The 15,419-nt window shown below is 45.4% G+C and overlaps 1 protein-coding gene across 2 annotated transcripts in view; it reads right to left on the reverse strand.

Annotated features, from left to right (window-relative positions):
- Window positions 1–898: 898 nt before the first annotated feature.
- The window catches only part of Peak1 (pseudopodium enriched atypical kinase 1), a 227,302-nt gene continuing 212,781 nt past the window's right edge, over window positions 899–15,419 (reverse strand). For both annotated transcript variants that reach the window (XM_059267930.1, XM_059267931.1), the window contains one exon: window positions 899–7,445. In XM_059267930.1, the coding sequence (XP_059123913.1) occupies window positions 6,282–7,445 (1,164 nt within the window). In that variant the 3' untranslated portion in view covers window positions 899–6,281. The remainder of the gene's footprint in view (window positions 7,446–15,419) is intronic.

Consider the following 15,419-nt stretch of genomic DNA (forward strand, 5'->3'; position numbering starts at 1 on the left):
TACCACCTCCAGGTCCCATATCCTTTTAGGTATCCAACTAGTGTTAGGCAGTCACCCGATCCTTGAACAGCATTCTCTGTTGACCTCTAGGACCCAATGGCTACTACATATCCCCCTTCCCCAGCCCAAGCAGTATGCAAAGCCTGTGTCCCCTGGGCGATGTCTCCTCTGCCTGAATGCAGGAAACAGTTTATAGCCCACATTCGTATGGAGTTTGTACCTCAGCAACATAAAACCCAAGCCTGGAAGCTACCTTTCTGGGGTAAGCCTTAAGAACAATGTTCGCAAATTCTAGAGGGCTTGCAGGTGGAGACTGTCCACCACGGCGGCAGTGGGGGGAGTGAGCGCTTAAGTTTGGTTTCAAGTCTACACGTCTGTCCTTTGAGCTCTGCTGCTTCAACGATGGATGTGGCAGCTGTTACTGCGTCGCTGACGCTGTCTTCTTGCTTGAACCAGGAGGCCTCCGCTGTGCCTGTCTGCCTTTGGAAGGAGGTCTTGGGACACAATGCACCTGAAGGAACAGGCCTGGGGCGTGTGAGTCCTGGAGATGTACAGGCTGGTCCCTGTGCAGCTGACTTCCACTGGAGGAGCCAGCCCAAACCTGCTGCTGGCCAAGCCTCTCTAACCAGGGAGCCTGTCATGACTGGACACCAGGGGGCGACCTCACCCAGCAAACAGGCAGCCGCCTCCACTCGCTCTCCTTTTCTCAAATCACAGGCACTGAAGAGAAAGAAGTCTGTCAGTCAGAGATGGGGTCAGGAGGCAGAGGGCATGCTGGCTAGAGGCTAGCTACCCTCGCCTAGTTTAAAGACAGGCAGCCATCTTGGGAATGGTGCCAAACCTGCACCAGTGTGTCACCATGAACAAGCCGCTGGAAGAACACGTACTTGAAGTCTGGTTTTTAGTGTATATTAAACTGAATTTATTTACACAGTAACGTGAGGCCACAGAGTACACAGCAAAGTACCACAGCAAACCAAAGGGCGGCGCCACTGGTGACACAGGGGACCTGTTGTTGATTTATGCAACTGTAAAGTATGTCAGGAGAGGGGTGAAGCGCTGGTGGAAGAGAAACAAGACGTTCCAATACAGAGTGTGGGCAGCGCTATGGAGAACTAGAGGTTAGGTACGGACCGTCATGATTCAAATCACTGAGACGGGTGACATCTTGCTTCTGTGTCCTTCTCCCAACAAAACGCCCTCCACTATGAACAGAAAACCCAACCCAGTGTGTTCACACACAGCACCCCCTAGAATTGGTGAGGGAACAGGAGTAAGCAAGGAACAATTTGAGTGGGCTTCCCAAAGCTGTGTGGTTTAATCTTTCAACAACACTACACTGAAGCCATAGGGCTGGCTCAACATTCAAGTTACCAAGAGTGCAGACACACACACTAGCCACAAGCCAACGGGCGAAGTGGATTTTCTGTACCACAACAATATTCGTAGTAAAATATATAACTCTGCAATTCTGCTGGGTTAAAAAAAAACAAAAACAAAACCCAACCTCTTTTGATTCCCTGAAACTTTCTTGATTTAAAAAACCGTGGGAGGATGGGTGTGGAGCAGGAACAGACGGAGAGGCCCTGGAAGGGGGACGGTATTAAAGATGTTCTGAATGCAGACCCCTGTGGCCCATCTAGGTGGGCAACGTTTCCAGTGGCAGCAGATGCAGAGGTCTCGACTTGGAAACAGCTGCAGGGTGGTGTTTGTCAGCTGTGTTAGCACCTTGGACAGTCTGGGTACTTATACACATTAGATGATGGTGTTCTGCCGACAGTCTCCTTCGTAGGAAGGTTCATGAAATGGTGCAGTGTGTGAAGAAATTTCCCAAGAGCTCTTTAGACAAACCCTTTGAGAGCACCTTCTTTTCTTTTTTAAGAAAAAAAAAAAAATCACCTCAAACCCAAGCTTTCAACATTACAGACAAGGCGTTCCCAGGCTTAAGGTCTGGGCAACAAGCTGGTTAAGAGTTCCTTCTTAGGTACCAGAGCATCTCGCTATGCTCTGGCTGCTCCCACTCCCCTGCCCCCATCATCACCTTCTTTTTCTCCTGATGTACAAAATGGACTGCTTGAAAATAATAGCGAGCTTTTTCGTTTGTTTGTTTGTTTGAGGATGGACTTAGCAGTTGAATACCCTGAACGTGGAATGTGTTGCCAATTCCCTTCCTCTGGCATCTGCCACAGCTCAGCCCCATCATCTGAGAAGCAGGATGAAAAGGCTTGACTTCTTTGGTATAACCTGTCTAGGATCTTGCATTATGGCTCTTCTGACTTCCCTTGGGGCACTGGTTTTGATTCACCATGTCCCTACCTGTGCACGGCTGTGAGTGTGGGCGGATGGACTTCAGTGCACACTTCAGGGGTAGCACTTGTCTTAGTGCAGCACGCTGGGCCTTTGAGAACACGAGCTTCAGTGAGGTAAATCTAGTGATGCAGTTTTCTGGGCAGCCGTCCTGTTCACTTATCAGGCTGGATCAGAATCTCAATCCTTATCCACCAGCGAGGGGAACGGCAAGCATGCCGGAGTTGCCCCAGGGAGCTGAGTCCCTCCTGTTCTGTTTCCAAGTGTGGTCCGCTTTCTATCCCCAGAATTACCTGAAATACAATGAAGCCTCCAAACTCCATCCCAGTCTTTGAGACTAGCCTGTGTCTTTTCAGATCGCTCTGGGTAAAAGCTCTGGGAAACTCCTGACTGCAGGTCACCAGCCAATGTCTGGTGATTTTCTAGTACTAGATAAACTAAACTTGGAAAGCTGAGCATAAGCCTTCCACGACCTACTGCTCGGTGGCTTCCAGATCTTCCATGGGACTTTGTGATAGCAGAGGCTTTACTCTTAGAAACATCACCCTTCTTAGAGGTTTTAGATGTCCATGTTCATGAATACACACTGGGCTCGGAGGCAGAACTGGCACCTCTTACGATGGGAAGCTGTTCTGACTAGTTCTTGAGGATGTACTTCCTGGCCCTCAGCACCAGCAGGCTGGAAGCACGAGTGCACATTCCCCCATGACCTCATCCAGCCCATCTCTTGAGAGCAAATCCTGGAACTCATGGCCATCGCTGTCTCCAGTCTAGCTCAGCCTTGGGGTCGGGGATTTCCACCAATCCCAAGTCGTCTCTCACAGGTTTTGTTGCTCATTTGCTCATCTAACTGCTGTCCTTTATGGTGAACTTTTGCACACTATGTGGGTGTACACATCCCCAGAGGGCTTTCCTCTGTGGTACAGGAGGCTGCCTCTCCGCAAAATAATTCTTCTTCCCATGGTTAGGTTACTATGCTAACAAGGCACTCTGAGAGACATTTACTCTTGCCTGCTCTAGCCACAGTGCTGTTTCTCTAACACCCACACGTGCTGAGAGATTGTTCATGTGGCTTAAGGAAAAGCTCCAATAGGGGCTTAGTTGTTCAAACTCTCAACATAATGGAAGAACCTATGGCATAGACTTTAATAGAAAAGAAAAAATATCCGGTCAGTACAGATACTACTTGTGAAAACTTCAAGCGCTATACTAGTGATACTCCAAAACTCATAATATATGTATATATAAAATGTGTGTATGTGTCTGCAGAGGGTAGGGTTTCCTTCCAGTTGATGAATGCATTAAAATGGAAATATAAAGAATCTATGATAAAGTTACATTGACTGAATTTCATTATTTTGAGAAATGCTCAGAGGACCACCTGATGGACTCCTTACCTAGAAATACAGTTCTTGTCGCTGCTCCGACCTAACCTAGGACACCCTCTTCCCTCTCCATCACATTCTGCAGCCATCCCCCAGAGACAAGTAACACAGCCGCCTGTCTCTGGGAAGCCCGAGGCCCTTCTCTTGTTAGCTGGCTTTCATTTTTGCCCTTCACTAGTGTGGACACAAGAACAGTAAGAGACACGTGGAATGAAGAGTGCTCGGTTTACCAGTGCGGTGAGACGTGGTAGTGGAAGTGCGCATGCTTGTTCTACCGCAGCGTGAAAGAAGGCTGGACTCAAGATAATAGGAAGAAAAAAAGAGATACCTACAGACAGAACAAACAGAGGGACTAGGGAACATTCTGCATTAAATATGTAACCTCATTAAATAGTCAACATTCAGATTTACATGGGCAAGGCACCATGAGAGTGACATTGAGAAGGTATGTCTCAATTTGCAAACATTGTGGGAAGTGAAGGACTGCCAGCTGACGTGGTCAGTGGTCTTTATGCTGCCAGTTCAGTGCATAATTAGGCAGGGAGTTACATGCCCATGGGCTATGAAAGATGAATGAAACCCCAGCCTGCTAGGCACAATACAGCCATGACTCATGGCTGCCCACTCCACGGTCATGCTATCCAGAAGAGACAAGACTCTCTGTGAGCCAGCTGGCCCTCTTTCCTGGGAGTTCAGAGTGCTAGCCAGGAACACAAGGCCATCCTCCAGATGCAACCTCACAAATATTATTCTCTTTAAAAATGCATAATAAAATACATTCTCCTTTTTCAATCCTCTTTGATAAGGGTGAATCACATGAAAGGCTGTTAAAAATGTTAAAAGTCTAGAAATTTCCAAGGCCACTAAGGTGCCACCCAAGTAATACTGCACAATCAGTCTTGGCTTTAAGATGACTCTGCGCTGGTGGATAAGGGCTCCCCGGGGATTCTCACTGGCAGGGTGCAGAGAACATGTCAACCCCACTACAGGTTGCTTCCCTGGAGGCCTGGCCTCTATCTCCAGCACGTGCATGCACACAGGCACCCATGTGTACACACTTACCATTCAAGTGACTCTTGGGATTTCGAGGTGGATGTAAACAGATACTCACAGTTTTGAAGAAAACAAGTGTATGAACATACACACACACACAGGTGGAAAGAATACTTGCCTCTTAGCGCAAGTATGTGCCAAGGGAAGAAAGGAAGGTTGCTGTAGTTCTCACTCAAGTCAAGTTGCAACATAAACACTGTAATATACAGATTAAAAATACATATAAAAATTGCACATAATTCATGGGATAGTACAAGTCCCACGGGAACAGCTCTCAGCCATCCACTTCAGCCATCAGCCTTCCTGTGAGCTGAGCTCCAGGTCCACTGCAAAGTCTTAGGAGCAATGTGCCACTCACTCTGGAAGGCAGTCTTTCTGGAAGAGACTGACATTCTTAGGAGCAGGTCAGCCATCTTAGTGGCCTTTCCCTCCTCCCTTGCCTTCTGGCCATTCCAACAGCCGGCTCTGAGGCGCTTTCTAAGGTGATGTTAATGCTAAGTGGACAGCCATTTCATTCAGAGCTATTGTCTACAGCATTTGGCAGGGTAGTTAATACTGGCTACTGATGGAAGGGAGGTGGCCAATTACTGCTTGTGGGAGAAACTGACGCAGGCACCACCAGCCCTGGCTGCCATGCTGATAGGCCTGATAGCAATCAAAGAACAGTACGGAAGTCTGTTCCCTGAGGACCCCTGGAGAACCACACACACAAGGACATCATTTCCTCGTGTCCTGCCAACTATTCATAAGCTCTGACCTGTGTTCCATCCTGCTGAGGCATTGGTGACATCACCTTTAGTCAGCTCTCTAACGGGCCACAAAAAGTGGATGATAAACCCAAACTTCAGCAGGCTGGGACAGAGTTAAGGTGAAGGACAGCCAAGCAGTGGCAGTGGGGTTGTGGCTGTCAGCTTGCTCTCTGAGCAGGGTACACATTTAGTAAGAACAACAATGGAAATGGACGACCCATGATCCAACAGACGGAAATCTCTCCTTTCCCTGGACGCCAGGACAAAGGCTACGTCCCCAGTGACTAAAACTGAGCCGAGTAGCAATGGCACGCCCTCCTGGGGAAGAAGCAGTTATTGATATGGTAGAGGAGGAGGAAGCGGCTGGGAGGGCGTTACTGGATGACAGTTGAGGTTGGTGACATGTGTGCTGCTAGCTAATAAAGATAGGCGAGCTTCCGAGTTAGGGAGGAGGTGGACACAGCTTACTGAGTTCACTCCACTGGAGCTGGTCCTTCTTGGATGTGCATTTCATTTTTGACCCCGTATCTGTGGGACCATTCAGAGGACAAATGTTCCAAGGAAGGCGACTGCACAGTTGAATTTCTGTACAGTAAGGAGACACTCGGCTTCTCACTGTGTAAAGCTGTGGATGACCTTGCTGAATGGCCCCCTCTGCTTGTGGGCAAGGCCAGCAGCAGGTTAGCCTTCTGTCCTTTCCTTGAATTCTGAGTACTAGGACAGGGACATGAGGGCAACATGAAGAAGGTGGGAATATTTAATAGTAGGAACAATGTTCCAGGCCACATTAACGGTGTTGCAGGATTTTTACAATATGACTCAGGGAGTCTGTAGTGGCAAAAGCCAGATACTGAGCACAAAGCCAATCCTCGAGGCTGATGCCCCCCTCTCTGTCCAGGGACTTCTCAGCAAACTTGATCATCAGCAGTGTTCGCTTGATGTCCAGCCAGTTTTGTAGCAGAGCATTCTTCTGTACCAGGGTGGCAGAGGTGGTGAAGGTTTGGAAGAGATCTTCACGGGGGCCCCAGAGCAGACATTGGAGGATGCCTTTGGCGTCAGAAATGAGGATCCGCTCAGAAGGGTTGGGATTTAGGAGGCAGCTAGCGAGTTGCTGCAGGCCCCAAGAATAAGGGGAGCGGAGAGGGATTCGAGGCAGATCTGTGCGTGTATACTCCTTCTCCTTCAGCTCTGGGTTCTCATCAAAAGGGTTGGGCAGGTGCAGCATCTCATAGATGAGGATGCCTGTCTGGAATTCATCACACTTTTTATACTGGGTGGCTGTGATGATCTCTGGGGCAAGGCGGGACTGGTCTCGGAGGATCTGGGGGTCCACCAGATGGCTCTTCTGCTTGGCCTGAGAGAAGTTGCTCACGATGAGCCTTGTGGGACAAGCTGAGGTGGGACAAGGATCTGCAGGTAAAGGGCCCTGGGCACCTCCCCCAGGCTGGTGCTGGACAAGCAACAAGTTCTCCAGGCGCAGATCGCAGTGAGTGACATGGTAGGGCTTGAGGTGCTCGAGGCCAGAGCACAGCTGTAAGAGCAGCAGACACACTTGCCTCTCATACAAGTCAGGGCTTTTCCCATGGTGGGCCAAAGAGTCTCGCACAAAGTCGGCCACAGTGAGATGGGGAACCTCTCTGGTGATGACTACAACGTGGCTTCTCTGCTTCCTGTTCGTGACTCGGTGGCTCTCTTTCTGGGAGGACTCTGTTTCAGAGCTGGGCTGGGGATTTTCCCCGGCAGTTTCTGCTTTCACCTCTTCCTCACTGTTTTCAGTTTCGTCCTCTGCCTTTTCAGGAGCATCAGGATCCTCCCAGGGAAGCAGACGATTAGGGACTTCAGCAAGGAAATGGCCACAATCCTGCTGGATGTTAAAATGCACAGGCAGACTCTGCCGGACAGCCAAGCTATGGTAATACTGCTGAGACTCCTGAGCTTTGCTCTTACAGATCTGAAAGAGAGCAAGAAATACTTAGACTTAGACTCAGGATGTGCGAGGGGGACTGACTGGAAGGTGACTCATTAGGAGTAAACAGTCACACAGCCAAGTCTTCAGAAGAGTCTCGGCAGCCAGCCCTACGCTGAGTGACCACTGCTGGTAGCGGCCATTTCTCATGGAGCCCTACATTCCAGGTCGGGCTCAGTGCTTTGTGTGTTCCACTGCAAGTTTTCACATGAGCCCTTTAAAACAGACTGAGGGTTTCCACAAACGGTGCTGGGAAATGGTATGTACACATGCAGAAGACTGAAACGACCCCTAAGTTCTCACCAGCTACACATCAACTGAAGATGAATGAAAGACTTAACCTCAAGACCAGCAGGAAAGCAGGGAAAAGGCTAAAGGATGTTAAAATGGGGGAAAAAGATGTGCACAAGACTCTAAAGGAATAGGCAACAAAAGCGTAAGTAGACAAATGAGATTACATCAAACTAAAACACTTCTGTACCACAAAGTCAATAGTCAACAGACTGCAGACATAACAATGAGATATATTTGAAACTACACATCTGATAAAAGGCCAATATTTAGAACATATAAGAAATTCAAAATAAAAAACAATACCAACCAACCAACAAACCTAACAATAACAAAAATTACTAAAACTCAAATAATCCAATTAAAAATAATTAGCATAAGACATACAGTGGGATGGACGGAAGGACGGACACACACATACACACATACACACACACACACACACACACACACACACACACACACACACACACGACTATAAGGAAAGGTAAATCAAAACCATGTCACCTTGCTTCCATTAGAATGGCTGTTACTGGGGCTGGAGAAACAGCTCACCAGCAGCAGAACTAACTGCTCTTGCAGAGGACCAGAGTTCAGTTCCCAGCCCCCGTGCCATGAAGATCACAACCACCTGTGACTCCAGCTCCAGGACGACCAGATGCTTCTGGGCTCTGAGGGTGCTTGCACTCACGTGTACACACTTCACCTCCCACATATACGTAATTAAAAAGTAGCAAAAAGAAATCATAGAAAAAAAAGAGCTGTTACAAAAAGAAAAGTGTGGTGAGAGTATGCAGAAAAGGAACCTCATGCACACTGTTGGTGGGAATACAAGGGAGCACCGTCATTGTGGAAGACAACAGAGCATAGCCTCAAATAATGAAAAACAGAGCCACCGTGTGACCTAGCGAGCTCACCGTGTAACCACAGGAAATGGAAATAGTACTGTTGGAGGAACATCTGCATCCAGTGTTTACCACTGATAGACAAGAAATGGAAATTATATTAATTGCTAACTGATAAATAAAATATGGTACATATACATAAAAAATAACAACATACTGTCATTTGTGATGACAGACATGGAAGTAGAAGTCATTTGCTAAGTAAAATGAACCAGGCTCATATAAACCACAGTATGATTTTGGGCAGATGTGGCTCCTAAAGAATGGTCTCGAAGCTGGGAGTGAAAGTGGCCGTCAGAGGTTGGGAAGAAGAGTGGGGAAGGCTGGGCTACAGATATAAACAGGATGGAGGCACAGATTCAGATGGCTTGTACAGTATGGTGATTATAGATAATACACAATTTAATTTCAAAACAGCCAGAAGGAAGAATTTTGAATGTTTCTACCACCAAGAAACTCTGCATGTCCAGTTGATGTTTTTCTGGAAAGGAAAGGGTGAGGTCCAGATACATGTTCATAGTTTTCAGAGCTGAGTGTGCTGTAGTGCCAAAACTTCTTCCACTCTACCCTTCACCTAGCCAGAAGACAACCACAAACAGCAAAATCAATTTCCACTTACTTCCTGTAGAAATTTCTAGCCTGGCTCCCTCCCCCTCCCCGTCCCTGTAATTCCAACATCAGTCAGTAAGACCTTTTGGAAGAAATCCTATGAAGTAGGCATGAAGTAGGTCAAGAAAGAAGCTCCGATCTCCAAGGGCTATAAAAGCATAACCAAATGGAATCACCCCACAGATCTGGAGAGGCTGACAGTGGAGCTGCAGTCTACTGCTGGTTCACAGACCACAACAGCCTAGGGTCAGGTGTCACAGACTCCCAGCAGCATGTGTGCTCTTGGTAGTACAAATGCTGCCTGTTTGTTACAGTGGTATGAAAAAAAAAGCAAGTTTAAAAACTGTATTTTATCCATTTTACTTAAAAAGAAAACTGCAAATCTCTTAGGAGATACAGATGGCTGCCCTGTTTGGGGAAGCAGCATGTAATGATTTCTATTCATATAGATATATTAAAAAGAAAAAAAAGGGAAGGGAGTCTCCAGGGAGAACAGTATCTCTTTCTCATTGCCTATGTTTATTACAATTAGAGACTTGATATCACTGGCCCATGCCATGGAAGTAAGTCCATATATACCTACTGAGACATCCAAAACCAAGGTCTTTCAAGTCTTCTACCACATACTTACCTAATCAGTTTGAAAAGTGCTTTATATTTATTTTTAAAGCAAACTTCTGGTCTTGAAATAGATGTCCTCAGGCAGAGTTCAAGTTCAAACATATATCTTTGTGAAAACATTATCTTTGGAAAGCTCTCAGTCTCGAGCACATGCAGTGTAATACATCCATCCTATAGGCTCATCAATCACACGAACTCCTTCTATAATGCACCGATGGCAATACTTCATGTTTATGTGTCACCAAGTATTTAAAATCCTATACTAGCCATAATTTAGTTGTGTGGGGGGTAGATCTGGTACACGGTACCATTAAACTCATTGGCAGTTTATAATTTGCTCAATATTATATTGCCTGCTAAAATGGAGATTCCAGGGTCCCAATTCCTCAGTCTTTGAAAAGTCTATCAAATATCATTGAGCTTGGTTGAATGAAACTGAAAATTAAACTCAGTTGTCATGTTACAGAAAGGACACTCCCAAGGACTTGGGCATGGGATTTTAGCCTTGCCAATAGCTAAGTATCCTTGGGCACGTTCACTCAATTCCTCTGGGTCTCAGATTGCCTAACAAAGCAAACACCATACAGAATATGGAAACCTTACCTCACAGGCGGCAGGAGAGATTAAATGGAATCAAGTATGTCAAGGAAATCCACACATGACTAAGACACACAAATGTAATGCTGCTAACCAATCAGACCACTTGGAAATGTTAGGAAGGAGGCAATCTTACAGAATCTTCATATTTTTTTCAAAGAGAACAAAGCAAAAAATATATATACTGTTTGTATGTGTGAGAGTGTTCCTGTTTTCCCTCCTTCCTGGCCCCACCCACTCTTTCCTTTAAGTTCTGAGAGCTACCTGCCACAGTGGTGGAGCTCTCTGACTGCTAGTCTGAGGAGGACAGCTAATGAATGACTGGTAAAGGTTCTCCTGGTTTTGTTTTTTTGAGATAGTGTCCTATGAAGAGTCTGGACTGGCCAGGAACTCACTATGGAGCCCAGGCTAGTCTCAAACTTGAATTAATCCTCCCGCCTCAGATTCCCAAGTACAGCTACGAGACATGCCCAGCTAAGGTCACCACCATTTATGCCAAGGTCAGCATTATGTTCCTGTCTAAGGAACATTTTAAAAGAAAATGGTTTAACCAAGTTTTTACTCTTTCCTATGCCAAGTTACACTGGAAATCCCCTCATCATCTGGTAGTTCAGTATCAGGAGTAGAGGAGATGGCCTAAATGTGATATGGTAATTTCCTCTGCATGTACACACAGAGGTAGTCAGACATATTTATATAAAGTCTTCCTAAGTTTTGGAAGTAGATAAGAACATGGGTTCTACAACTAGAATTTATGTTTAGCTTCAAAGATCAACTTGAGATAAAGGATCAGAGTGACTTATAAAGAAGAAGTGATAAATTGTTCCACTACTTTGGATGCTTGGGAGGAAAATGGTCTGCCCAGAGAGCAACCTGAGCAAGCAGCACTTCCTTATCTGTGCATTTACACAGACAGGCTGGAGAATAATGGGTCAATCTAGTTTAAGGGCAAATGAAAATGAGAGAAGAATGGAGTGTAAAAGAGAGGAAAGGTACTGGACTTTTAATAGGTTTATAACCATGAAGCCAGTTACAACCCAACATGGACTTATGGAGATTTCCATAATAGGATTTCACATGATAGGTAGCTCATAAATCTTTATTATGGAGGCTGCAATGATGTTAATTTAGGCAGGAATATAATATTATTCTATGTACTACATAGTAGTCATTTTTCAAATATTAATAACTTGACTCCTTTAGATTAAAAAAATACCTCAAAATGGTCTGACTTCAGATGATAAATTTCTAGTTCAGAAGTTATTTGGAGAACAAACTATTCTTTCCAGAATAAATGGATGAAGGTCTTACTGCCAGTGGCTTGGTTTGTTTGTTTTTAAATTCCTTTACTTGGTATTTTCTCTACTCAGTATCAAAGTAAACCTTTCAGTTTCTCATTTTCATTTATTTCTTTTGAGCAGAATTCACATTCTTTCCTTATCAGTGGTAGATGGCCCCAGTAGGAGCATCTCAAGAGAGAGTGTTCAGAAGAACTATTCCCACAGGGATCGGTGTCCCATCTCCCACACTCTGAAACAAAAACACAGCAGAATGAGGATGCTATCCTATCTTCAGGAAAAGTTCACATTCCCAACAAGAGAAAACTGTATGGGAAAGCAAACTTAAAATGCCGCCAATCTGGGCAGATTCTGTGCTTGTCTACATTTTCTGTAATGGAAGAAAAACTGAGTGGCTGCACCCCAGGGACACTAGAGGGAGCTGCAATATCAACATCCAGGCACCTCTGCACACTGCAGCAGAACACAATCCAGCTGCTGACGGGTGGCTCATGTGGAAACACAGACCATGGTCTGTCTGTCTGTCTGTCTGTCTGTCTGCCTGCCTGCCTGCCTGCCGTTGATTCATCATCAGCGGTATTGATGCTGAGTTCATGTAAAGGGAGCCCTTGATGAGAAGAGCACCAGCAGGCCCGGAGCCCATCCCGGGCACGGGGGCTTCATGCTCATCAGCTCACAGGGCATGCCTGCTTGAGGCACCCTCCAGAGAGGTCAGGGGAACACCAAAAAAGGACAGCTAGCTGGTCTGTACACGACCCTTGAACGCAGCATGAATAATGTACTGGTGTGAAAATTGGGGCTTGAAGGGAAAGTGCGTACATGTTCGAGCTAATAAAATACACAGAGAAGGAGAACTATCTGGTTGCTATTAACTAAGTAGGCCAACAAGTCTGGTGATTCCACAGCATTTGTCATCGCAGCATTCTGAAGCACTCTGACGACGTTTCCAAACACAGGGGTGGGGACACTTTAACCATTGACAAGTTATCTGCTGGGAAATGGAAAAACAAAGCACAAAACCGGGGTCGGGGTCAAATTATCTTCTCTCAAGAGTTTCCTAGACCCAGGTCAAACACACAACACGTACACAGCCTGGTCTCAGCAGGAAACCTGAGCTGGACAATGGTTCCTCACACACAATCTGAAAAGATTCCAAACATTCATTTCAGTTCAGGGGCTCATTTTATGTGTTGCTCATGGCAACTGCTCTGCATACCTTTGAGGCAAATTTGTCATTATAAAGCATTTATGTTTGTAATAAGAATGTCAACCTAGACAGCTAACTTTTATAAAGTAGACTGTGGGGGGCTGTGACTGCACAGCCACATTATAAGCAGCCGGGGAGGAAAAGACAGCACGTGTCTATCATTACTGACCCTTCTAGAATGCCCTCACTGCCTGGGACCTGTAAAGAAGACCTACATCTTGCTGCCCCTTTGGTGACAGATACTCAAGTTAAGGAAAGAGCAGAGTCAGGGGTAGGGCTGGCATGAGTATGATGGAGCTGGTCACTATTATCTCTGGACTCTTTGTCCCAAAGGTTTTTTGAACTGCTAGTTTTCAGCAACCACCTTGCATATGCCGCTGACCTCACACCTACATTGTGACCCACATTTATCTCTCGGAATCTTACACTGTCAACACCGGCTGAATAATTTGTGTTGCCTTATCCCATGAATTCCCAATATCCGGCACAACCAACCCTGAACTCTTCCCACCCTCGCTCTCTGGTCTTTGTTCCTGGTGAATGGCTCTACTATCTGGCTCAGCATCAAGTTCACTCTGGATTTCTCTGCTACCTTAACTCCCTATGTCCAAATGATTTACAACTCCTATTGATTTTGTTCCTAAATATCCTTTAAATTATCCTTTCTTCATCCCTATTGTTACCATTACCACCTTCCCGCACTACTACGAAGGCTTTCCAATGGGGCTCCTTGCTTCTCCTATGGATTCCTTTAAAAATCACTTTCACAGCCGGCAGCGGCGGTGGCGCATGCCTTTAATCCCAGCACGAGGGAGGCAGAGTCAGGCGGATCTCTGCGAGTTTGAGGCCAGCCTGGTCTACAGAGCGAGTTCCAGGACAGGCACCAAAATGACACAGAAAAACCCTGTCTCGGAAAAAAAAAATCACCTTCACAGGGAGCAGAGCCATCTTTAAAAAATATCTGATATCACCTGCCTATTTAGATACCTTAGCAGTCTCTTTCCAACTGTATTTCCTACCTCTTTTCCACTTTGTTTTTACCATGCTGCTCTGTTTATAGCCAGTCTCCCATTCCTGCAGTACTTTCCATCCGAAGCCCCACTTTCATTCCTTAGGTGTCAAAGGGATTCCTACTTTTCCTTTCAAAGTCTTTTTCAGGTGGTACTTCTGATAGAGAGAAGGAGCTAAACACTCTAAACCTCTCCTGCATCTGAACATCTCTCTTATTTAGAGTTAGCTCATTTTTTGGTCTACTTTAAGAACAGACACTTGTATCTCAGGGCCTAGCAGAGAACAAGGCACATAGTACATGTTCAATTTACCTCTACACAATACCAAGAAAAAGCTACACTGAATCCAGTATGGTTTTAAGGCTTATTTGTTCAGAGCAGCTGGAGTACGTGAAGAGCTTTTAGGAAACTGACAGAAGTTGGCAAAGTAATGGAGAAGGGGCCATAGCAGACAGACTTAAGTAATCAACACTCATGAATGACCAGACTACACAAGCCAGTAAAACTGAATCAATGTGAGCTGTCTGCTGAGTCAAGTCTGCCCCGGAGGCTCGCTGACTTTGTCCTGAACAAAACTACACAAAACGACAAGGCTCCTTCATCATTCGACTCAATTTTCTATTCTTTTTCCCAAAGAAAGTAATAATTACAAAATGCAGGACTCTTCCCAAAATAGCCTACATTAGCTTTTACTTTTCCATTATGGGCCCAGTGTGCCTGCAGCCTACTTCCACTTTATCAGCAGGGAATCTCATTTCCTTCTCGTACTATGCGTTTAACAGTGCCTCAGTGAGCCTTAAGTGAGATGGATATTGTAGGGAATAAATTGTAGCGGGACAAAACTGAGAAACACTGAAGATCACACACATTATTCTATCTGTGCTATTCTGTTGCAGTACACAAAAGTACAACTGCATATGGGAATGTGTAGAATGAAAACCTCAAGTTCTAAATTGATACCAGTATTTGATACTGTAAGTATATAGGTCAATTACCGCTTGACATTAACTCCTTGACCTGCTGAGGAGTATCCTTTACTTCTAGCTACAGAGGTAAGACCCACCCCCCACCATGACCCCTATAGGCAGTTGTGTTACAACAACATTCAAAACTGAGGAAATGTTTAATATATGAAATGCTGTCTGGGTCCAAAGTACTAGGACTCCACACTGTAGATATCTGCTATGAGACTTGTCAGGCTGGCCAGGTATTTTAATGCTTAAATTACTACAAAAATGTTCACATGGCTAAGAAATTCATTTGGAACCTAGAGGAGATATTTGAGAAGGTAACTGTGTAAGGCTTCACCATTTGATTTGTAACTTAGAGTTTAGGACCTAGATTAGGAATTCAACTAATGTGAAGCCTAACTTGTAATTCCCACTATGTTCTCTCACCTCATTAATATTAAAGCTCTGACT

This window comes from Peromyscus eremicus, chromosome 7 (genome assembly GCF_949786415.1).
Source record: "Peromyscus eremicus chromosome 7, PerEre_H2_v1, whole genome shotgun sequence".
In the NCBI taxonomy this organism is placed as follows: domain Eukaryota; kingdom Metazoa; phylum Chordata; class Mammalia; order Rodentia; family Cricetidae; genus Peromyscus; species Peromyscus eremicus.